At 33.5% G+C, this 27,095-nt stretch overlaps 1 protein-coding gene across 1 annotated transcript in view; it reads left to right on the forward strand.

Annotated features, from left to right (window-relative positions):
- Window positions 1-566: 566 nt before the first annotated feature.
- LOC119610550 (reversion-inducing cysteine-rich protein with Kazal motifs) overlaps window positions 567-27,095 on the forward strand; it is a 64,610-nt gene continuing 38,081 nt past the window's right edge. Inside the window, exon 1 of the mRNA XM_037965814.1 lies at window positions 567-1,629. Coding sequence (XP_037821742.1) covers window positions 927-1,629 — 703 coding nt within the window. The 5' untranslated portion in view covers window positions 567-926. The remainder of the gene's footprint in view (window positions 1,630-27,095) is intronic.

The following is a 27,095-nucleotide window of genomic DNA, read 5'->3' on the forward strand; positions in this document are numbered from 1 at the left end:
TAGAACAGAACTAGAACAGAACTAGAACAGTACTAGAACTGAACTAGAACAGAACTAGAACAGAACTAGAACAGAACAGAACTAGAACAGAACTAGAACAGAACTAGAACAGAACTAGAATAGAACTAGAACAGAACTAGAATAGAACTAGAACAGGACTAGAACAGAACTAGAATTGAACTAGAACAGAACTGAACTAGAACAGAACTGAACAGAACTTAACTAGAACAGAACTGGAACAGATCCTGAACAGAACTAGAACTGAACTAGATCAGAACTAGAACTGATGTAGAGAAAGTACTTTTCTAAATTTAAAAATTTTGTATTTTAAAAGTTTTTCACATTCTTTCCTCAATTTATTAAAGATTTTCTCTGTTTCTTTGCAGCTAAGGCCAACATGAACTAAATTAATAAATTAAAGACCAGCCCACAAACATTTTAAAATAAATTACAAAAAAAAAAACAACTAAACTACATAAAAATATAAAAAATACAAGTGCCATTAAAAGCGAAAAAAAAAACTTAAAATTATGAATGAGACAATTAAAAGTAATAAAGATTAATTAAAAAACCACGCTGGAAAAATACAAAAAATATTTACGAGAGAGAAAAATTTTAAAACAATATATAAAAAAGTGATAAATTAAAAAAGAATTAAAAAGGAAATACTGGAAAAAAATTGCAGAAAATCTTTTTTTTTAATAAAAAAGATAAAAACAGAATAATGTTGACAGCCAGGCAAGTTTATCATCATCAACACAAATGTTTAAAATTCAGCTAGAAATAAATTACAAATTATCAGTAGTTGAAGAATATTTATAAAAAATACTAAAACAACTAAAACACTTTCAATCGTAATAGTCATCGTAAGTAAATCTATTCCCCCCATTTGAAAATTAATGTAAAAATATACGAAAACAAGAAAAATGCAGAAATTACACTCATCAACAACAAGAGCTACAACAACAACTACAACGACAACAATGACGTTTTATAATCTGTTGTTGCTAATAGTTGGCCTGATATTGTTAATGTCATTAATGCCTTCGGTGACATCCGTTCGCCATATTGATAATGATGAATACAATTATAATGATGACAGTGAGATTGTTGTAAGTAGTAGCAGTGGCAGTAATGGTAGTGGAAAAACATTAAGTGTAAATCAACAGCAACAACACTTAAAACAACAGACACAACAGCAGCAACAGTTATTTGTTAGACGACGCAGCAGTAGCAGCAGTGTTAGCAGTACTAGTAATAAACCAACCAATAGAAGACAAAATGAATCACAACACTGGAAACGTTTTAATAAACAAAATTATGCCAACAACAACAATTATAATAAACATAATTTATATAGCAACAATAAACTATCAATGGCTCTAACAAAATATCAAAGTTCTGAAACACAATATGCCGATGATGAAGAAGACACTGATATAAATGATAATAATTATCATTCATTAGATAATAATGATTCTTCAGATGATTCGGATGATGATGATGACGATGAGGATGCTACTGATAATAGCAATAATAATAATAACAACAACAATAATAACAATATGGATGAATCAATGGATTCCAGAATGTCTACAGATGTTAAATCGTTTATACATGCTCCTTATGGTAAGTTTTTCTTTAATTTTTTATAAAGAATTTAATTGTTTTAAAATGAAAATAGTTTTTACATAAAGAAATCTCTTTAAATTGTATTAATCTATGAAATTGTTTAGTAATTTGTAATTAGTTTTTGTTTGTATTTGGCAAAAGTTCATCCGAAAGGTTATCTCTAAATTAAGTATAATACTGATACTAGACATCAAGACAGACTAACGAAAACTAGTAAAACACAAAAATACTAAAAGTTTTAATTTATAACTGAATTTGAACTAGAACATAACTAGAACAGAACTAAAACAGAACTAGAATAGAACTAGAACAGAACTAGAACAGAACTAGAACAGAACTAGAACAGAACTAGAACAGAACTAGAACAGAACTAGAACAGAACTAGAACAGAACTAGAACAGAACTAAACAGAACTAGAACAGAACTAGAACAGAACTAGAACAGAACTAGAACTAGAACAGAACTAGAACAGAACTAGAACAGAACTAGAACAGAACTAGAACAGAACTAGAACAGAACTAGAACAGAACTAGAACAGAACTAGAACAGAACTAGAACAGAACTAGAACAGAACTAGAACAGAACTAGAACAGAACTAGAACAGAACTAGAACAGAACTAGAACAGAACTAGAACAGAACTAGAACAGAACTAGAACAGAACTAGAACAGAACTAGAACAGAACTAGAACAGAACTAGAACAGAACTAGAACAGAACTAGAACAGAACTAGAACAGAACTAGAACAGAACTAGAACAGAACTAGAACAGAACTAGAACAGAACTAGAACAGAACTAGAACAGAACTAGAACAGAACTAGAACAGAACTAGAACAGACCTAGACAGAACTAGAACAGAACTAGAACAGAACTAGAACAGAACTAAAACAGAACTAGAACAGAACTAGAACAGAACTAGAACAGAACTAGAACAGAACTAGAACAGAACTAGAACACTAGAGAGAACTAGAACAGAACTAGAACAGAACTAGAACAGAATTAGAACAGAACTAGAACAGAACTAGAACAGAACTAGAACAGAACTAGAACAGAACTAGAACAGAACTAGAACAGAACTAGAACAGATCTAGAACTAGAACAGAACTAGAACAGAATTAGAACAGAACTAGAACATAACAGAACAGAACTAGAACAGAACTAGAACAGAACTAGAACAGAACTAGAACAGAACTAGAACAGAACTAGAACAGAACTAGAACAGAACTAGAACAGAACTAGAACAGAACTAGAACAGAACTAGAACAGAACTAGAACAGATCTAGAACTAGAACAGAACTAGAACAGAACTAGAACAGAACTAGAACAGAACTAGAAAGAACTAGAACAGAACTAGAACAGAACTAAACAGAACTAGAACAGAACTAGAACAGATCTAGAACAATCTAGAACAGATCTAGAACAGATCTAGAACAGAACTAGAACAGAACTAGAACAGAACTAGAACAGAACTAGAACAGAACTAGAACAGAACTAGAACAGAACTAGAACAGAACTAGAACAGAACTAGAACAGAACTAGAACAGAAATAGAACAGAACTAGAACAGAACTAGAACAGAACTAGAACAGAACTAACAGAACTAGAACAGAACTAGAACAGAACTAGAACAGAACTAGAACAGAACTAGAACAGAACTAGAACAGAACTAGAACAGAACTAGAACAGAACTAGAACAGAACTAGAACAGAACTAGAACAGAACTAGAACAGAACTAGAACAGAACTAGTACAGAACTAGAACAGAACTAGAACAAACTAGAACAGAACTAGAACAGAACTAGAACAGAACTAGAACAGAACTAGAACAGAACTAGAACGAACTAGAACAGAACTAGAACAGAATTAGAACAGAACTAAAACAGAAATTAATTTCAAAGAAGTCCTCAACTTCTGGAAGCCATATCAATTCGAAAAGGTGTCACCTATATTTGGACATATTTCCTCCTGATTACTTCTGGGGATGGAATGATAGATACATAAAGATTTAGTTTCAGAATGACTTTAAAAACTCAATACAAACACCGTTGGAAGAGTGCTGATGGTAGGAGGTTTAACTATATTTAACCTTCGTTTTTGGAAGATATTTAGAGAGGAAGTATAGCATTTTCATAACTAAATCTTTTGTTGTCCTCAAATTGATTTAGAACTTCATAATACTGTCTAAGACCCCAGTACCATTAGAAATCATATTAGCAATCGCTATTCATGGCTTATAAAGACGGGGTGATCACTCTATAAACATACCTCGGTATCCCTTAAGGAATACATCGAGGTAAATATGTGATTAATAGCTTTAATCTGAGTTAATTGGCCATTGTAAAGCCATATTAGGGCTTAGAAAATCGAGACGTTTTGCTAGCAAAAAGAAAATGTCACACGTTTATAGGGAATTATCGTCGGGACCCTGTGGTCTGAGATAGCAGGAGGGCATTCTTAGGCATGTTATGACGTGACTATGTAGATTCTATGATTTTCAAGAAGAAATCTATTACGGAGGTTTCTTTCAGGTTACTTACTAGCAGATATTACCAACTCTATATCTACATCTGATCGTAATATTGCATGTCTTATACTGAAATCTAGTCTGTGCTAGAGAAAGGTCATGATAGTTTCGAAATAGTTCCAATATAAAGGGTTCAATGTATAAGCTCCATGTTAGAGCTCCAAAACTTTTAAGTTAAATTTATATTCCACATCAGTGCTTGCAAGTTTCTTATCAAGTAAATGCATTTTTTATGTAAACTAATTACGTAGTATTTTCCATTTCTTGACAATTTGCGATAATTTATTCTCAGAAACATGTAATTTTTTTCTTAGCTGCGCAGAAAGGAATTTTACAAAAGAAGTAGTGACTTTTCAATAAATTCTTGTAAGTCTTATCGCTTTTTTAAATAAAAATGAAATAAATGCAAAATTATGGTGTAAATAAATATTATCAGTAGTTTGGAATACAGTGCTGTACTATAAGACAAACGTTAGTAGTCTAAATAAGTATTAAGATTTAAGCATTGGGTCCACAAACTGAAGAAGTGATTCATGTTTTCAGAAATTTGAAAATAATTCAATATTTTATAGAAAAAAACATAAATTCTTACCTCTAGCATAGTTTTAACAAAATTAAGTTGTTGTAGTCGACTTACCTAAAACGATATAAAGAAAATGTTATTTTATTAAAATTTTTATAAAATAAAATCAAAATTCTCTTATTTCTAAAAACTGCGTCCTCTTATCCTTGTAAAAAATCATAATTTCTCTGGATTCCTCGCAAAACATTTCAAAACCCATCTCGTATCTAAATTATCCAACACTTTCAAAAACATAAACAAACACCAAGTGGTTGTTGTTCTTCTCAACATTAATGTAAACAACAACATTTTACACATACACTCTCACTTCTTCACTCACCCTCTCACTCACAGTCTCACAACACTTTAGGTTTCCTTTTTATAAATGTGGCTAAAATTTTGAGTTCAATTTTGTTGCTACAACTGATATACTATAAGTTGTTTTTATTTGTTTTGTTAAATTATTTATATAATGATGAATGTTTGTATGTAAATGTTTATTTCATTTCACATATACAAACATAAACGCCTCATTATTTTTCACACGCATTTGTTTACAAAACATCACCAACAACCCGAACAACAACAACAACAACAAACAAACTGCAACTAAATTTGTTTATAAAAAGTAATGGCCATTTATTAAGCAATTAAAAACAACAAATTAACAACAACAATAATAATCATCATTAACATTATAATAAAGAGGAGTGGAAGTCAAGTGTGTTCTTAGAGCAATATGCAATAAAAAAAGAATCAACATAAACAATCGTAATAAAATACTTGTCAAATATTGAGGACAGAAATGCGTTAAAGCTTTAAAAGTTGTCAGGAAGTAATAATGAAATTGGACTATGGAGCCATTTATACCTAGTCCGGACATAGAGTCATCTATTCTTAGTCTGGAGTATAGAGTTACATATTCGTAGTCTGCATTATAGAGTCAGATATAACTAGTCTGGACTATAGAGTCGTCTATAGTCTGGACTATAGAGTCGTCTATAGTCTGGACTATAGAGTCGTCTATAGTCTGGACTATAGAGTCGTCTATAGTCTGGACTATACAGTCGTCTATAGTCTGGACTATACAGTCGTCTATAGTCTGGCCTATAGTCTGGACTATAGAACCGTCTATAGTCTGGACTATAGAACCGTCTATAGTCTGGACTATAGAACCGTCTATAGTCTGGACTATAGAACCGTCTATAGTCTGGACTATAGAACCGTCTATAGTCTGGACTATAGAACCGTCTATAGTCTGGACTATAGAACCGTCTATAGTCTGGACTATAGAACCGTCTATAGTCTGGACTATAGAACCGTCTATAGTTCTGGACTATAGAGTAGTCTATAGTTTGGACTATAGAGTCGTCTATAGTCTGGACTATAGTGTCGTCTATAGTCTGGACTATAGAACCGTCTATAGTCTGGACTATAGAACCGTCTATAGTCTGGACTATAGAATCGTCTATAGTCTGGACTATAGAGTAGTCTATAGTCTGGACTATAGCGTCGTCTATAGTCTGGACTATAGTCTGGACTATAGTCTATAGTCTGGACTATAGAACCGTCTATAGTCTGGACTATAGAGTAGTCTATAGTCTGGACTATGGAGTAGTCTATAGTCTGGACTATAGAGTAGTCTATAGTCTGGACTATAGTCTATAGTCTGGACTATAGTCTATAGTCTGGACTATAGTCTATAGTCTGGACTATAGTCTATAGTCTGGACTATAGTCTATAGTCTGGACTATAGCCTATAGTCTAGACTATAGTCTATAGTCTGGACTATAGTCTATAGTCTGGACTATAGTCTATAGTCTGGACTATAGTCTATAGTCGTCTATAGTCTGAGCTATAGAGTCGTCTTTAATCTGGACTATACAGTCGTCTATAGTCGGACTACAGAGTAGTCTACAGTCTGGACTATATATTAGTTTACAGTCTGGACTACAGACTAGTCTATACACTGAACTATAGACTAGTCCAACGGTTCCCAAATGGGGGTCCGCGGACCCCTAGTGGTCCGTAGTAAAATCCTAGGGGGTCCGCGAAGACGAACGAAAAAAACCATGATTAAACAATATTCTGCTTTTATATGTATGTACAAATATCTCCAATTTTTGTGAAATAATCCCAAATCTTTTGGTGACTTTTTGAATTTTATTTTTTCGGTTGTTTATCAGGAAGAAGCTAGGCCCTACAAATTTATTGTATAACTTTTATAAATTAAAGTATTGCGTGATTTGTAATTTTTATTTCCTGTATATGTACTGAAATAATGGTTTTTATTTCAGACAAATAATACTCTGCCTTACAATTAAATTAGGGATACTGGTATTCCGGAGTATGAAGTTCAATTCAAAGACAAGCTTATTACAGATTTAAGTTTATCAAATTGTAAGCAAAAGTGTTCTTGTTTGAAAGGACTAAAATTATATATTTCCAAAACAGAGGTGACTCTTTATGCATCTCTTTATAAATATTCCAATCCGACGTGATACACAGATTTTAACTTGATTTTGTCGACCGATACATATTATTAAATTAACATCAGAAAATCCATAGCGTTTCGCGTAAATATGTAGCCAAAAACCATGAAGTAAAATAATTCGTTGGTATTTTAAAATTCAAATTTAAGTTCCAAATTCACAGTACTTTAACAAAGAGTTCAAATCATATATTATGCGGACAACGCATTCCGCAACAACATAGAAGAAGTCCAACTTTTTTATATTATTTTCCCGAAAACTTAGCTCACTTACTCAGTTCACCCTTTGCAATCGCAACAAATTTTTGAAACGTGACTCCTTAAGCACATGTAACAATATGTGATAAAGAAACCTTTTCGCTACCTTGAAGAAAAATGAACATGAAAGATCTCACGATCATAAAATTAAACATCATGTTAACATATCAACAAAGAAGTCATTCTATCTTCAAAACATGCAATTGAAAACCTATCTGAAATATTATGTATTCTCAATGTACGGGAATATTTTATAGATATGACATCTCTACATTTATTAGACCTAGGAATTAATGAACTAGGTCAATTTTCGGATGGACAATTATTTAGAACAATAAGATATCAAAATATGTATGGGGGTCCGCGAAATTAAATAAGTTCTTCAAGGGGTCCGCGAAGTAAAAATCGGTGGGAACCGCTGGACTAGTCTATACTCTCGACCATAGATCAGTCTATACTCTGGATAATAGATAAGTCTTTACTCTGGACTATAGACTGGTCTATACTCTGGACTATATACTATTCTATACTCTGGACTATATACTATTCTATACTCTGGACTATAGACTATTCTATACTCTGGACTATAGACTAGTCTATACTCTGGCCTATAGACTAGTTTATAATCTGCTATACAGACTTCTCTATATTTTGGACTATAGTCTATACTCACGACTGGACAATAAACTTGTAAATAGTGTAGACTATAGGCTGTAAATGTGTTTAAATGTGATGGCAACTCTTGTAATGCTTTTAAAATCTCTCTAAACACAATTGTGCATATTAAATTTTAAAAATCCAAACATTTTATTTTATTTCTTATTTAATTAGTATTCATTAAATCAATTTAGCAAAATATTTATACAAAAAAAATTTCCTTTTAATTGGAAAAATCTGAAAAAAATATATATATATAAAACTATAAACAACGTGCTAAGAAATTATTATAATTTTAATTTTTATATTTAATATTATTTTAATATAAATACAATAAATATGCAGCAGAAAAAAAAAAACGCTCAATCACTGGCACTCAAATATATATAGGTGGAAAGACCATAAAAAATGGCAGATTTCTTATGGGTTGGTTGACAGTCGAAACTTTATTAGAATTTTAATTAAAAAATTTCATAAGAAAAAAATAATAAACTAGTGATGATTTTACTTAAACACACAATTTATTACAACTAAAAGTGTAAAGTAGGAATGTATGATTTGAAACTCCCTTTTTCTGCAAAACTAAAGGAAATTATTTATAATATTTACATTTTTGACAGGTGAATAAATCATTTAAAAGTTTAAGTTTCAAATGACATTTATAAGCTGTCATTGTGTCAATGTAATTAGTGAAAATGTCACTAGAGAGGAAAACTACACAAAGTAAAAAGTTTTTTTTTTTTACTTTGTGCAGCAAAAAGGGAATGTAAATGTATCTGAAAAGTTTACATTTACATATGGAATGTTTAAGTGTTAAATATTCTAATTAACTTTGAGAGTAAATAATGTTGCTTTGAGATTCTGTTTTTTGTTCAAAGTTTGTTTACAAATCTCTGTTGACTGTAGCAGGAAAGGGAGGTCCACTGAGCAAAATATGCGTGAAAGTTTCTTGCTCAACATTTCATTTCCATAATGTTTCACTTGGATAATTTTGTTTACACTTTTTACTTTGTGTTGCATTTTTATTATTTTTTTTTTTTTTGCTATGTCAAGCTTAAGGCAATTGCAAACTTTAACCTCTTTTTTTCTTTACAAGAAAATGTCTAATATTTGTTCATTACTGTGAAAATAAAAGGAGTTGCCAAGAGCAGTTAAAATTGGACTGTAGAAGGAACAGTACATAGGACTACATAGAACTATAGTCTAGTCAAAACTCTAGATTCGTCTATAGTCTGGACTATAGACCCTTCTACACTCTAGAATATAGTCTCTTTAAACTCTTGACTATAGTCTAAATCATACACTGAATTATAGTCTAGTCTATAGTCTGGGCTGGACTATAGCCTTGTCTATAGTCAAGACTATAGTTTAGTCCATAGTCAAGACTATAGCTTAGTCTATAGTCAAGACTATAGCTTAGTCTATAGTCAAGACTATAGCTTAGTCTATAGTCAAGACTATAGCTTAGTCTATGCTCTGGAATATAGGTTGTCTATACTCTGGACTATAGACTAGTTTATACTATAGACTATCCTATACTCTGGACTGTCGACTAGTCTATACATTTGACTATAGACAAGTCTATACTCTAGACTATAGACTAGTCTACACTCTGGACTATAGATTATAGTCTACACTCTGGACTATAGACTATAGTCTATACTCTGGACTATAGACTAGTCTATACTCTAAACTGTAGAATAGGCTAAACTCTGGACTATAGACTAGGCTGGACTATAGACTAGGCTATGCTCTGGCCTATAGACTAGTCTGTACTCTGGACTATAGACTAGTCCATACTCTGGACTATAGACTATTCTATTGTCTGGATCATAGAGTAGTCTATACTCTGGACTATAGACTAGTCTATACTCTGGACCATATTGTCTGGATCATAGACTAGACTATATACTAGTCCATACTCTGGACTATATACTAGTCCATTGTCTGGATCTTAGAGTAGTATATACTCTGGACTATAGAACAGTCTATACTCTGGACCATATTGTCTGGATCATAGACTAGACTATATACTAGTCCATACTCTGGACTATAGACTAGTCCATCCTCTGGACTATAGACTATTCTATTGTCTGGATCATAGAGTAGTCTATACTCTGGACTATCGACTATAGTCTATACTATGGACTATAGACTATAGTCTACACTCTGGACTATAATCTATACTCTGGACAATAGACTATAGTCTATACTCTAAACAGTAGACTAGGCTATACTCTGGACTATAGACTAGTCTGTACTCTGGACTATAGACTAGTCCATACTCTGGACTATAGACTATTCTATTGTCTGGATCATAGTGTAGTCTATACTCTGGACTATAGACTAGTCTATACTCGAGACCATATTGTCTGGATCATAGACTAGACTATATACTAGTCCATACTCTGGACTATAGACTAGTCCATTGTCTGGATCATAGAGTAGTATATACTCTGGACTAGAGAATAGTCTATACTCTGTACCATAGACTAGTCAATACTCTAGAACATAGACTAGCGTATCTGGACTGTAGACTAGTCTATACTCTGGACTATAGACTAGTCTATCTTCTGGACTATAGACTAGTCTATACTCTATAGGCTATACTCTGGACTATAGACTAGTCTGTACTCTGGACTATAGACTAGTCCATACTCTGGACTATAGACTATTCTATTGTCTGGATCATAGAGTAGTCTATACTCTGGACTATAGACTAGTCTATACTCTGGACCATATTGTCTGGATCATAGACTAGACTATATACTAGTCCATACTCTGGACTATAGACTAGTCCATCGTCTGGATCATAGAGTAGTATATACTCTGGACTAGAGAATAGTCTATACTCTGTACCATAGACTAGTCAATACTCTAGAACATAGACTAGCGTATCTGGACTGTAGACTAGTCTATACTCTGGACTATAGACTAGTCTATCTTCTGGACTATAGACTAGTCTATACTCTATAGACTAGTCTATACTCTAGACTATAGACTAGTCTATAATGTGGACTATAGACTAGTCTATAATCTGGACTATAGAATAGTCTATACTCTGGACTATAGAATAGTCTATACTCTGGACTATAGAATAGTCTATACTCTGGACTATAGAATAGTCTATACTCTGGACTATAGAATAGTCTATACTCTGGACTATAGAATAGTCTATACTCTGGACTATAGAATAGTCTATACTCTGGACTATAGAATAGTCTATACTCTGGACTATAGACTAGTCTATACTCTGGATTGTAGACTAGTCTATACTCTGGATTGTAGACTAGTCTATACTCTGGATTGTAGACTAGTCTATACTCTGGATTGTAGACTAGTCTATACTCTGGATTGTAGACTAGTCTATACTCTGGATTGTAGACTAGTCTATACTCTGGATTGTAGACTAGTCTATACTCTGGATTGTAGACTAGTCTATACTCTGGATTGTAGACTAGTCTATACTCTGGATTGTAGACTAGTCTATACTCTGACTAGACTAGTCTATACTCTGGACTATAGACTAGTCTATACTCTGGACTATAGATGGGGCTATATTCTGGACTATAGACTAGTCTATACTCTGGACTATAGACTAGTCTATACTCTGGACTATAGACTAGTCTATACTCTGGACTATAGACTGGACTATAGACTAGTCTATACTCTGGACTATAGACTAGTCTATACTCTGGACTTTAGACTAACCTATACTCTGGACTATAGACTAGTCTTTACTCTGGACTGTAGACTATTCTATACTCTGGACTATAGATGGGGCTATACTCTGGTCTATAGTTTGGAATAAAGCATCCTTTGCTGTCCAAATCTTTATTGCAGGCAACCCATGTTACGCTAAAAATACAAAAAAAAGATCTTTCCTTAAACGCCCTCATCTTAAAAGTAGAAAGAAACAGTAAACACACATGCTTGTCATGTTATGCCCATGACAAATGTCTAAACTATATCCCGCCATCATAATGACGATGATTATGCTGACGAAAAAACAACACATGATAATAACGATGGCAATGAAGATAATGTGGAAAGATGATAATTACGTTGATATTCATACTGCACTACACTTCAGTTCAAAAACTAAAAACAAACAGAATAAATCCAAAAAAGAAAAAAGAACTAAACTCCAAACATAATCAGCAGACCTTATATAAATTTTGTCACTTCTTTCTCATGCTTCAGCACAAAATACACACGAAAACTAAGAAAAAAAGAACTGTGGGTAAATCCTGCAAAAGAAAAAAACAAAGTACCATGTCATGCATCATCCTCAGCAGCATCATCATCGTGCTCCTCCTCGTCGACGTTGTGTTCAAAACATTATTCTCTGCTTTAGATCAAAAACCACTCATTAATTAAGTGTGTAATTCTTTTACGTGTTATACGAGTAGAGTAGTATGAAGCTGTTATAGCAAGGGTGTATGTTGCAAGTTGCACTGCTAGTTGCAACACAAATATGTGTTTGTGAAAAATATTCAAATTCGCTGTCTTTGCATCAGAAAACAGCAAAAAAAAAAACAAATGAAACTTTCTTTTGATGTCTACTTAAAGAGTTGCTTGTTATGTTGCATCCACATGAGGGTGTTTGTTATTTGTTTTTCTCTTTTGTAGTCGATTTTGTTCTGCTTTTATTTTGCCTCGTCTTCTTTTTTTTTTTTTTGTACAATGATTAAATATGATTTAATGTGGTATAAATTTTATAAATTACAAGGAAGAAAACAACCATCATAGTGGGGATGCTACCGCAAATATCTTGTTGAAGTGTGGGGAAAATGTCTGGCAAATAACAAGCGTAACGTTTGTTGTTTTCGCTTTATTTTCGAAAATAGATTAATAAGGAAATTTATTTAAAAAGTGTCTTGTTTTTTCTTTGAAAATCTGATAATACTTTGGGTTAATTAAAAATTATGATTATTTTAGGGTAAAATAAGTTTTTTTAGGAAAAAGGGAAAACTGTGGACTATATACTCGTCTTTACTCTGGACTATAGACTCGTTTATGCTCTGGACTATAGACTCGTCTATGCTTTGGACTATAGACTTTTCTATACTCTCGACTATAGACTCGTTTATGCTCTGGACTATAGACTCGTCTATGCTCTGGACTATAGACTCGTCTATACTCTGGACTATAGACTTGTTTTTAGACTGGTCTATACTCTGGACTCTAGACTCGTCTGTACTCTGGACTATAGACTCGTCTATACTCTGGACTATAGGCTCGTCTATACTCTGAACTATAGACTCGTCTATACTCTGAACTATAGACCTTTCTATACTCTGAACTGTAGACTCGTCTATAATCTGGACTATAGACTCGTCTATATTCTGGACTATAGACTTGTCTATACTCTGGACTATATACTCGTCTATATTCTGGACTATAGACTTGTCTATACTCTGGACTATATACTCGTCTATATTCTGGACTATAGACTCGTCTATACTCTGGACATAGGCTCGTCTATACTCTGGACTATACACTCGTCTATACTCTGGACTATAGACTCCTCTATATTCTGAACTAGAGACTCGTCTACACTCTCGACTCTCGACTATAGAGTTGTCTATACTCTCGACTATAGACTCGTCTATACTCTCGACTACAGACTCTTCTATATTCTCCACTATAGTCTTGTCTATACTCTGAACTATAGACTCGTCTATACTCTGGACTATAGAATCGTCTATACTTTGGACTATAGACTTGTTTTTAGACTGGTCTATACTCTGGACTCTAGACTCGTCTGTACTCTGGACTATAGACTCGCGTATACTCTGGACTATAGGCTCGTCTATACTCTGAACTATAGACTCGTCTATACTCTGAACTATAGACCTTTCTATACTCTGAACTGTAGACTCGTCTATAATCTGGACTATAGACTCGTCTATATTCTGGACTATAGACTTGTCTATACTCTGGACTATATACTCGTCTATATTCTGGACTATAGACTTGTCTATACTCTGGACTATATACTCGTCTATATTCTGGACTATAGACTCGTCTATACTCTGGACATAGGCTCGTCAATACTCTGAACTATAGACTCATCTATACTCTCTATTCTGGACTATAGACTTGGCTAACTTTTACTACAGGCTGCCATAATGAAGAATAACTTGTGAAGCTTTCCTGTCGTCGCCAATCAAAAATGCTTTGAATGCCTTGCAAGATGACTAACCATCCCTGCAGTATAGCGCGGTATCCTTCCAGTCGACTACTGGCTCTTGTCTTCCAGTGATCTTCGGACTATTTATAAAAATTTCAGTAATAAAACTAGAGCTATTTCATGTCTGAGCCCCAATGACAAATAATTCTAAAAGTCGACATCTTCATCCAATCCAACTATTGCTCTGAAGATCCGTATCGACGTCCTTTAACTCGATCACATTTGTTCTAATCCAGCATGTGCGTTTCTCAACCGACCACTTTGAATTGTAACGCACATAAAGATGTTTCTGGATTTTTGATTTAAACTTTCAGAACCCTTCGAAACACAGCAAATCCTTATGCGATACCCTAAGGAACTTCCCATCAGATATTTATCGATCTATCTCTTGATCTTTTTGGTCATTTGGATCATGTCTTACAGGATCGCCTTAAACGGACCTCCTCACAAAAGTGGTTTAAGTCTTATCACAGGACTAATTGGCGTTTAACTGTTTTATATCACGAGACATATTTGAAACATTTAAGATCTGTACATTTTACGGTATCTATGCTCTTTATAAGCTAATGTTATCCGACATTTCTGGTGGGAAGTTGTGTTCTTCCCCAGTTGAAGAACAAGATTGCTATATCTCAAGAAGACAAGAAAAGGTTCGATAACATTTGACTGTTCCTAGTCATAAAACTGATTTTAAATATATAATTGTCAATGGTAGTAAATGAGATCCCCTGTAGAGCTTCCTGCGTATCTTTACTTAGGCATTTGTCTCATTACGGTGTATCTTTTATGATCTTCGGGATATCCTTTAATCACTGACTATTCTAAGATCAAAAAACTGTTTTAAAAACTATAACATCTGTGTGCACAAATATTGTGCATTTTACGAAATCTATGCTCGTGACAAGCTACTCCCCACCGACAGTTTATGTGGAAATGAGAAGATCATAAAAAGTCTTTGTGACAGGAAAATAGAGATATCAGATCGTCTCACAGTCGTGTTCGTCGGCGGATCAACTTTTTTCCCAACGTTAGATGGCAATAGAGATATCGAACAGAGAGTTTATCTAACCTAAAATCACAGGGATTGCGCAAATTCTCTTAATGCTGAAGATCAATAACCAAGTTCACTCGATTTTCGGTGTGATCTTGGTGATCTTAAAAGCCTGTTAATGCCCTGACTATACGTATTGGACTTGTGTAAGATATGCCATGTAATGAATAGAGATTTGGCAGTCTTCGCAATAAATAATTGGACTTTAGTAATGACAATCAAGTGCGCCATTCCCAAGTTTAAAACTATATAATTTTCCAAGTATTGGGCATAATTAGGACCCATAGCAACTAACTGTAAACTGACCAATGGCCATCAACTTTATTAAAACTTTATAACAAAACTAAGAACCTAACCTCTCAATGTCCAGACTGGATAAATGACTATAGGAGGGACTTGTGTTGGGAAAGGAGCATTAACATTAAACTTGTCATCATGAATCATAAAACATTTCTCAAAGAAATTTTGGAAACTTGTTGTGTTTCTATAAAGAGGGGCGAGAGAAAGAAAGAGGTTTTCTTATAGCGATGAATGATAGAGATCCAGTGAGGCATTAATTTATTTCGCACAGATGACCCAATGATTCATAGAAACAGACAAAGCGCCCCACATATTTGTCGGCTGTCTATTTTAATTTTAAAACATTTAAATTTTAGTTTTCTCGGAGTATATTATAAAGGGGTTAATATGTTAAAATTAGATTAATTAAAATTTTATGTCTTTAGAAACCACCAAATTAAAATAGAATCATAAATTTTCACAAAAATATTGTAGATTTGTTTTTCAAACTATTTGTTGAAATTTTTTATATGAAATAAAAAATTGAATAAAAAGAAAACTAATTTAACGCTAAATTTATTTCGTTTGACACTTTATAAAAACATCCAAACAAAAAAATTAGTTTTTTTCGGTTTCCACCAAAAAAAAAAAAAAAAAAACACTACAAATCTTTAGTAAAAAAAAAAACGCGCACAATTTTTCTTAAATGTTGATGATGTTTTGGTCTGGTTGTAAGGTCTTTATGTTGTTGTATTGTTAAGAAAATTTAAGAAACATTATTATTTAAATAATATAAAAATAGATTCATTTTTAAATAAAATACAACAAAGCATTATAAATAAAATACAAGTACTAGCTACGACTGAATGAGTAAGAGAAGTAGAATACAATATACGAACAAAGATTTATATGTAGATCTAAGAATGAGGAATTGAAAATTCTTTAGAATTTGACATAATGACATCAAACAAAATGAAACTGAAGTTAAGAATGTAGCAAATCTTTTTTTTTTTTGCTGTGAGGCTGTTTATTTGCAGTTGTTTTTGTCTTTCGGCAAAGATCTAAGGGATGCAAAAAATCAGATGAAAAAAACAACAACAACTTGAGGGATTCTACAAAAGAAATTGTATGTAGATTTGTCTGTTTGCTCTAGAAAAAAAAAATAAAAGAAATTGCTACTTGCTTTGATAAGAATAGCGTAACAGCGAAATATTTTGTTTTGATAATTTTACTCTTTTACATTTTGTTAATTAAACTTAAAAATTTTGATTTAGAATTGTCCTACCCGACTATAGAATGGTTTATACTCTGGACTATAGACTCGTCTATACTCTGGACTATAGTCCATACTCATAGCCTATACTCACGACTAGAGACTATCTATACACTGGACTATAGACTCGTCTGAACTATGGACTATAGGCTCGTCTATACGATGGACTACAGACTCGTGCATACGCTGGACTATAGACTCGTCTACACTCTGGACTATAGACCCGTCTATACTCTGGACTATAGACTCACCTATACTATAAACTATAGACTCTTTTTAGTCCCGACTATAGACTCTCTATACTCCCGACTTTAGAATAGATTATACTCAGGACTATAGAATCTTGTATGATGTGGACAATGTAAAGTATTTTCTATACTCTCGACTATAAACTCGTCTATGCTCTGGACTATAGACACGTCTATACTCTAGACTATAGACTCGTCTATATTCTGGACTACAGACTCGTCTATACTCTGGACTATAGACCCGTTTATACTCTGGACTATAGACTCGTCTATACTCTGGACAATAGACTCGTCTATACTCTGGACTATAGACTTGTCTATACTCTCGTCGATACTCTCGACTAAAGACTAGCCTACACTCTCGACTATTGACTCGCCTATACTCTCGACTATAGACTCGTCTGTACTCTGGGCTATAGACTCCACTATACTCTCGGCTATAGACTCCTCTATACTCTCGGCTATAGACTCCTCTATACTCTCGGCTATAGACTCATCTATACTCTCGACTGTAGACTCCTCTATACTCTTGACTATAGACTCCTCTATACTCTCGACTATAGACTCGTCCATACTCTGGACTATAGAGTCGTCTATATTGTAGACAATATACTAGTCTATACTCTGGACTATAGGCTAGACCACAGACTAAACTGGACTATAGACCTTCTATACTATACACTCGTCGATTCTTTCGACTATTGATTCGCCTATACTCTCGACTATAGACTCGTCTATACTCTCGACTATAGACTCGTCTATATTGTGGACAATAGACTAGTCTATACTCTGGACTATAGGCTAGACTAGACTATTACTCGTTTATAATCTGGACTATAGGCACGTCTATACTCTGGACTATAGGCACGTCTATACTCTGGACTATAGACACGTCTATACTCTGGACTATAGACACGTCTATACTCTGGACTATAGACACATCTATACTCTCGACTATAGACACGTCTATACTCTGGACTATAGACTCGTCTATACTCTGGACTATAGACTCGTCTATACTCTGGACTATAGACTCGTCTATACTCTGGACTATAGACTCGTCTATACTCTGGACTATAGACTCGTCTATACTCTGGACTATAGACTCCTCTATACTCTGGACTATAGACTCGTCTGTACTGTGGACTATAGACTCATCTATACTCTGGACTATAGGCTAGACTATACTATAAACTCGTTTATAATCTGGACTATAGACTCGTCTATTCTCTGGACTATAGGCTCGTCTATACTCTGGACTATAGACTTTTCTTTACTCTGGACTATAGACTCGTTTATGCTTTGGACTATAAACGCGTCTCTACTTTGAACTATAGACTCATCTATACTTTGAACTATAGACTCGTCTATACTCTGGACTATAGACTCGTGTATACTCTGGACTATAGACTTGTCTATACTCAATAGACTCGTCTATACTCTGGACTATACACTCGTCTATACTCTGAACTTATAGACTCGTCTATACTCTGGCCTATAGACTCGTCTATACTCTGGACTATAGACTCATCTATACTCTGAACTATAGACTAGACTATAAACTCGTTTATAATCTGGACTATAGACTCGTGTATACTCTGGACTATAGACTTATCTATACTCAATAGACTCGTCTATACTCTGGACTCGTCTATACTCTGGACTCGTCTATACTCTGGACTCGTCTATACTCTGGACTCGTCTATACTCTGGACTCGTCTACACTCTGGACTATAAATTTTTCAATACTCTGGACTATAGACTCGTCTATACTCTGGACTATTGGATCGTCTATACTCTGGACTATAGACTCGTCTATACTCTGGACTATAGACTCGTCTATACTCTGGACTATAGACTCGTCTATACTCTGGACTATAGACTCGTCTATACTCTGGACTATAGACTCGTCTATACTCTGGACTATAGACTCGTCTATACTCTGGACTATAGACTCGTCTATACTCTGGACTATAGACTCGTCTATACTCTGGACTATAGACTCGTCTATACTCTGGACTATAGACTCGTCTATACTCTGGAGTATAGACTCATCTATACTCTGGACTTATGGACTCGTCTATACTCTGGACTATAGACTCTTCCATACTCTGGACTATAGACTCGTCTATACTCTGGACTATAGACTTGTCTATACTCTGGACTATAGACTTGTCTATACTCGTCTATACTCTGAACTATAGACTCGTCCATACTCTGGACTATAGACTATAGTCAGCACTTGTTGATAACCAATCTATGTTTCTTATGTTAATACAATAGAATTTCTATTAATTCTTTCTAAAAAAAAATGCTCTAAATTAATATGAATCTTGTCTAGGATTTTTTCAAATATTACTTTCAATTTCCTTGCAATTCATGCAAATGTAATGAGGTTGTTTGCACATATTTACTTTAAAGAAAAACTATGAAAAAATAAACTACTTTTTTGTTCACTTTTCATCACCTTCAATTTAACAACTACAACAACAGTAAAACTCATTCATTATTTACCAGACATTAATAAAACATTCCTTTGATCTTTCACTATGGAAATTGTTATTTAAATAAGTATGAACAAGCAATGAGTATTTGAAAATGTCATATATATATTTATGAAATAAAAACGCATATGTATAAGAGCAGTGAGGGGGACAACACACATTTAAGAATGGGTGTGTGAGCTAAGTTTTTCTTAAATAGATTATGGAACTAGAGTGCAAGATCGTTTATTAATAAGTCCTTTACATTAACACTTCTTGAAAAATTCCGAAAAATGCCCATAACTGCTAGTGAATCTCTGAGTGTATAACTCATAGAAAACTATATAATTAAGATTCCCTATAGTCATAAAATTAAAAACTCGAAACAGCAAAAAAAATCTAAACAAAAATACATACAGCTGTCAACAACACTTGTCATCTGTCATACAATGTACTCATACTTGTCAAATCATGTAAATATGTAAAGACGCACAAAACCGACTGCAGTTACAAAGAGGAATTGAAAATTTATACATATTTACACATCCCCAACAACAACAACAAAACAATAATAAAATAATGTTAAATTATAGTTTCTAATTTCATATTTGGTGTTGTTGTTTACATTTACAAAATTTATTTTCAAATTAGCTGTCATTGAGTTGGTTATTTTCATGTTTGCCTTTATGTTATTTTTTTCTACACAACAAATTTTTAAATTATTTATAATGTTTGTTAATTTATAAACAGAATTATAAATGTTTTAATTTTATGTTTTATTTGAAAGTTCTTTTATGACTTTTTAATTCCTCTATTTGTTGTTTTCATGTTTAAAATCGTTATATATAAAATGGATTTTTATTGGAAAATTTTAGTTCAAAATGTCATTTTTCATAATTTGTATAAAAAATGTCTTTATTAATAAAGTTTTATTTTAGTGTTTAATTTGAAAAGGGCTTAAGTAGCTTAGTTTTTATGATTTATGTGGAGCGTGCTGAGGTAAATAGGAAATGGAAAAGCTAATAGTTAGGAAGTTGTTATAGTTTTAAGATTTCTATTTATGTAGAGATAGATTTAAATATACTTTAACGAAGACTATGCTTTAGACTAAACTATAGATTGGACTTAAACTATACCATTGACTAGAACTCTCAATTGAGCTCTCTTGTACTCTTTCAGTGAACAAATTTGTTACTCTCTGTCTTTCGCTGGACTAAACTTTGAACTAAACGTTAATCTAAATCCCAAACTAAAAGAAGAAATGAACATCTTATCCGGTTGATCCAACTTGAATCTGAAGGTCTTAGTTAGCCTCTTCCCCAATATTACCGAGGTCCTCTTTTCTCAACTCCGAAGATATCTATAGTTCTACTCTGGGGGTGGCGGTGTAAATGTGTCTTTGATTCCGAAATGTTCTTCTATAGAAATTTCTTTGACGAAAGAACTCAAATGAATTCTCTTTCAGAAAACTGATAAGATCGCTGGACTAGACCTTAAACTAAACCTTTGTCTAGACCCTAAACTAAAAGGTTCAATGTAGCTTATTTTCCGGTTGAGCCAACAGTTGAAGAGTTGGCAATATTTGAATCTGTTCCGATGCTTTCTTGGTCCTTATTTCTTCCTAAAGACTTTTCCTCGAAAGTCTTCTCCAATCTTACCGAGGTCCTCTTTTTGTCAACTCCAAAGTTATCTATAGTTCTTGTCTAAAGCGAAAATGTGTCGTTGATTCCGAAAAGAATGTTTCCTTATTCTTCTTTAGAAATCGCTTTGACTTAAACTAGATCTTAGACTTAGACCATAGAACATTCAAATAAGCTCTGTTGTACTCTTTCAGATAATAAATATTATGACAAATGATGTTATTTTCCCGGTAGATTCAACTATTGAAGAGTTGACAATACTTGAATCTGAAGGTCTCGATTAGCCGCAGTACAAAAATCGTATTATTGTTGTGATTATGGTTCCGATATTTTCTCTATCCTTATTTCTGAAACATTCACTCAATTGCACTTTCACGATTTCAATTGTCTTCGAGAGTCTTCTTCAATGTTACTAATGTCCTCTTTCCTCAATTCCCAAGTTATCGATATTTATTCTCTGGAGAGAAAATCTCTCTTTGATCCCGAAAAGTATAAGAATGTTCCTTTGTTCTTGTTCGCTTTGATTTAAACAAAACCATAGACCATGGACTAGAGAATTCAAATGAGCTCTCTTGTACTTTTTCAGTGAACTAATAAGGTCTAATAAGTTATCGAAAGTTCTTCTCTGGAGAGAAAATGTATCTTTGTTTTTGTAAAGAATAGGAATGTTTCCTTGTTCTTCTGTCGAAATCTCTTTAACCGAATGACCGCAATATACATATCGAAAGTCGGGATAAATGAAGACCTTTCTGGTAAAGATCCAACAGTTGGCAATACATGTTTTTGGAAGCCTCAGTACAATGATCCAATTATTGTTGCGAAGGCTTTTTCTTTTAACATTTCAAAGATCCTTTTTATAGCACCCGAAGTTCTCGAAAAATCTTCAGTGGAGCGAGGAAAGTGGATGGCTCAGCAGTATTAGTTAAACTTAAGTAAACCTTGACCTTAGAGTAACGCTTAAATTAGACCTTGGAATAGACCATAGACTAGACATTGCACTGACCTTAAAGTAAATTGTAGAGTAAACCTAGACTAGACCTTATAGTAAACCATAAACTAGATCTTAGACTATAACTTAGAATCGACCTTAGACTATACCTTAGACTAGACGTTAGACTAGACTTTAGGCTAGACCTTAAACTAGACCTTAAACTAGACCTTAAACTAGACCTTAGACTAGAACTTGGAATATATATTAGACCTTAGATTGACTCCACTTAGACTAAACCTTAGACTACATCTTAAACTGTAATTCTTAAAGTAAACCTTAGACGAGATCTTAGACTAGATCTTAAACTAGGCCTTAAACTTAAAATTAAACTAAACTTTAGATTAGAGCTTAGACTAGACTTTAAGCTAGACCTGGGACTAAACCTTAAACTTGACCTTAGAATAAACCTAAGACTAGACCTTATACTAGTCCTTAGAGTAGATATTAAACTAGACCTTAGACTAGAACTTAGAGTAGACTTTAAACAACTAGACCATAGACAACACCTTTGTTTAAAGCTAAGACTATGCCTTAGACTAAACCCTATACTTTAGACTAGAGCAGAGAAGCTCAATATGGCCGTGTCATAGCACGCGTGATAGGGTAAGAAAATTCTGCTGACGCTAAGTTGATACACATACACTACAGGTTTAATTCTTCTTCTTTTTATAATGAGCAATATCAGTTGGTTTTCTCTCAACTTGAAAAACAAAATCAAATCAGTTGCTGATCAGCACTTGTCGAAGCGAGGTCTGTGCGCGACGTTTTTAAAATACACACAGAAATACAACAACAAAATTTTGAGAAAGCCGAATTAATGTAGGAGAACATGAGAGAACAGTTGACAGTTTTTTATATATAGACTTTGATATACGCTGGCTGTCAAAATCCGTAATAAATACTTGACAGTTAGCATATACTTTATAGTTTGTAGTAATTTTATTCGTATACTTTTATTTTGAATTGAATTCTGTTCTCTGCTGCTTTACCAACACAAATAAAACTATGGTAATCTATGGTGGTATGTGTTTGAGCAACACTGGACTAGAGGTTAAACTAAACCTTAAACTAGACCTTAGAATAGAACTTAGACTAATCCTTAGACTAGACCTAACACAAGACTTTAACCTAGATGTAATACTAAACCTTAGAATAGAGCTTAGACTAATCCTTGGACTAGAGCCTAAACTAGAGCCTAAACTAGAGCTTAAACTAGACCTAAAACTAGATCTTAAACTAGGCCTTAAACTAGACAGTTAACTAAACCTTAGATTAGAGCTTAGATTAGATTATATATTAAACCTTAGACTAGATCTTAGGCTAGAGCTTAGACCAGACCTAAAACTAGATCTTAGACTAATTCTTATACTAGACCTTAGACTATTCCTTAGATTAAAGATTATACCTTAAACTAGACCTAAAATTTCCACATAGATTAGACCAGATATTAGAGCAGACGTTATACTAGGACTTATGCTAGACTACAACTAAAACTACACCTGAGACAGTTCAGGTTTTTCGCACGATTACAATTAATGTTCTTATTTCCTTGCTTTAGAGTCCTTCTTCTCTATTGTAAATTTCTTATATAAACCCATTTCTAAAGTTCTCTCCTCCATTCCAATTATTAACACTTTGAAGTTATTCTTCACAAAAACTATTCAAATTTTTCACTTTTTAAATAAAGTTATTTAAAGAACTTATAACATAAAGTTTTAACAAATATTTTAAATTAAAATTAATGAGAATTTATTATTATTTATACTGGGGTCTTTTTTAAAGACAATAATTCATGAAAAAAAAGAGATGAAAAGAAACTAAGATGAATTTGTCATACAAACATATTTAAATTATCTTTGCTTTGGTGGCCTTCTTTTTTATTCAGATTTAAAATGCTGGCGCCTGCATGTATGTATATGTTTTTAGGGGGTATTAAGTTCAATTATGGAAAGCTACACCAAATAACAAATTTAAAAAGCTACAGAAAACAAACCAAAAGCAAAGGCAGATACTAAAAGAACAGCTCAAAAGACTAAAACCACCCCAGGAACACAATATAGTGGGTTTAGGTTGCGTTTTTGGTAAGGTTTGGTTTTAGTATTGCATGTATATATATTTGTTTGGCATATTTATAGAATTTATACAAATTGTGCTTCTTTTATGAAATTCAACACTTTTAATTAAAATTTCTATAACACTTTAGAAAAATTTTTTTTCGAAAAAAAACCAAACAAGAATGAAAACAATTTAAAGCAAACACCATTTATTTATTATATTTACACTTGTATGAAGGAGTATTTTGTATGAAGAGATCTTTGATTAATACCATAATCAAGTTAAAAACTTGGTTAAAAGGTGGAAAATATAAATTTTTCGCTTTTATAATTTTTGCTTTGGTCATAAAGAGAAATAGCAATTTCCTTATGTGTTTCAGTGGTAAAAGGGAAATACATTTTATTTTACGCGTTTCCTTTTGTGTATAAAAAGGAAAAATATTGAATTAAAAGTTTTATGAGGGAGATTTTTTGAAAGAAACCCAGCAAAAACTAACTAACTAACTAACAACATACTTTTCAATGACTACTACATATCGTCTGGATTACATAGAAGTGGTCTAATAAGGTCTTACAAATAATATATTATATATATACTTTCTAATTCATTAGTCATCTTGCCAGTAATGATATAGAAGCTGTATACGTTTTTTCGTGCGATTTACAATGACTACTTTTTCTAATTACTTGTAATCGTTTGTGGTAAGTACTTGCCTCCAATGACATCACCGTGTTAAAATAATGACTTAAAATGCTATTGTGTAAGTAAATTTTAGCATTTTAACCCCTTACATGGTAATGAAAGCTTTTACTGGGAAACTATGTTAAAAAGGGAGGGGAGAGAGGGATTGCAGCCTGTATTGGTTGAAACAGGACGAAAACAACTGCTTCTGATTCACTTGCGTCCAAACCTAGTTCTTCAATCTTACTTTCTCTCTCATTCTGGTTCAACCCCAAGTCCATCATATCCAACTTCAACAGCTGTTTTCCTTTGAAATCCTCTTCTATACAAGGATCTATTTAATTTGAAAAACCTCTATTATCTTCTTTTCTACCACTTCTCCTTGCCCCTCTGTTCGAATAGAAAACAGAAATGCCAATATTTCCTTAAATTTATAATATAACAAGTCATCAAAGTCATTAAGTTAGTGTTAGTCGTATTTGTAATTTATGTGCTGGTGTATGCCATGTTACAACTGGAAATCATCTAAACATCTAAAATACTTTATAACACTTTGATACACAAGGAGATATTATACATACTCATGCCAAATCTATACAAGCATTCATTCATATCAATTCATGAGTTGGATTGGAGTGGAGTACAAGTACTTAAATTTCTTTTTTGTGCTCTAACGTTGGAACGCGCGCGCAAAAACAAAAACATAGAAAAACATGATCGTAGTGTGTTTATACAAGCTTATAAGGGGAAGGTGTGCTAAGAGTAAGAAATGGTTAGGAATGTCTTATTGTTATATCAAAATCGCTTTCCCCAAATATACAATCGTCTTATAGAACTTAATCTGGAAAGATGAAGCTCTTTTTTGCTTGATCTAACTGTTGCAAAGTTGGCAATACTTGAATCTGGAAGTTCCGGATAGCCTCAACATAAAAATCCAATTGATGTTCCGATCGAAAACTCTTCTATGAACGGAAATAAGCTGATAATCTTATTATTAAGAAACAATAAGTTGGCGACACAGAAAGCTTCTTTCTTTAGCTTATTGTTCTTTTAAATCCACATTTATATCTTCAATTGGAATGTCTTATCCAAAGTTGTCGAAAGATCTTGTCTGAGGGATGCCTTCTCCGAAGTTGGGTTCCCAAATACATTCTCTTAATCCCACATTTATGTCTTCAATTAGAATGCCTTCTCCCCAAGTTGTCTGAAAAATGCCTTATCAGAAGTTGGGTCCTTCCTTCTTTGCGTATTCTCTATGTCTTCAATTGGAATGGCATCACCGAGGTTTTTATCGGGAGAGAAAACTTATCCAGCATTAGCCAAGTTGAATGACTTGGATATCCACAGAACAAAGATGTAAAACACTTCAGTCGAATTAGTTCGTTTGAAAGAAGGCTGTATGTAGGTACATCAATTCCGAAGAAATACACCTAGGCTTCCATCAGGCTTGTTGCGCTGCGTGTTCTTTTACCAGTGTCTCTGGGGGAAATCGAGCCCACATCCCCCGGTCTAACACACTAGAACACTTACCACTAATGAATGCACACACTTTAGACAAAGTTCTTATGAAGATACTTTTCAATTCTTTCATTATTCGTTTTGATGTCGAATGCTTTCTTAGTCGTTGAGTTGGCATCGTTTCTATCAGTACATATCTCTTTCCATACATCTTCCAAAACTTTTGCTCAATTGCACTTTGATGACTTCAATTGCCTTCGAAAGTCTTCTACAGTGTTTTAATGTCAATTCCGCAGATGTCGAAAGTTCCTCCCTAGAGAGAAAACGTGTCCTTGCCTTCCGATTTAACAGTTTCACTTCCCTTTCCATATTTCTTCGAAAATATTCGCTCAATTGCTCTTTCACGACTTCAATTGCCTTCGAGAGACTTCCCCAATGTTACTAGGTCCTCAATTCTAAAGTTGTTTAAAATCATTCCCTTGGGCGAAAACATGTCTTTGATTCCAAAAAGGATAGGAATGTTTCGCGTGTCCTTGCCTCCCGATTTTACAGTTTTACTTGCCTTTCCATATTTCTTCCAAAATATTCGCTCAATTGCACTTTCACGACTTTAATTGCCT

Source organism: Lucilia sericata, unplaced genomic scaffold (assembly GCF_015586225.1).
Source record: "Lucilia sericata isolate MDLA Ls3-8-SP2 unplaced genomic scaffold, ASM1558622v1 Contig001226F_arrow, whole genome shotgun sequence".
Lineage (NCBI taxonomy): Eukaryota > Metazoa > Arthropoda > Insecta > Diptera > Calliphoridae > Lucilia > Lucilia sericata.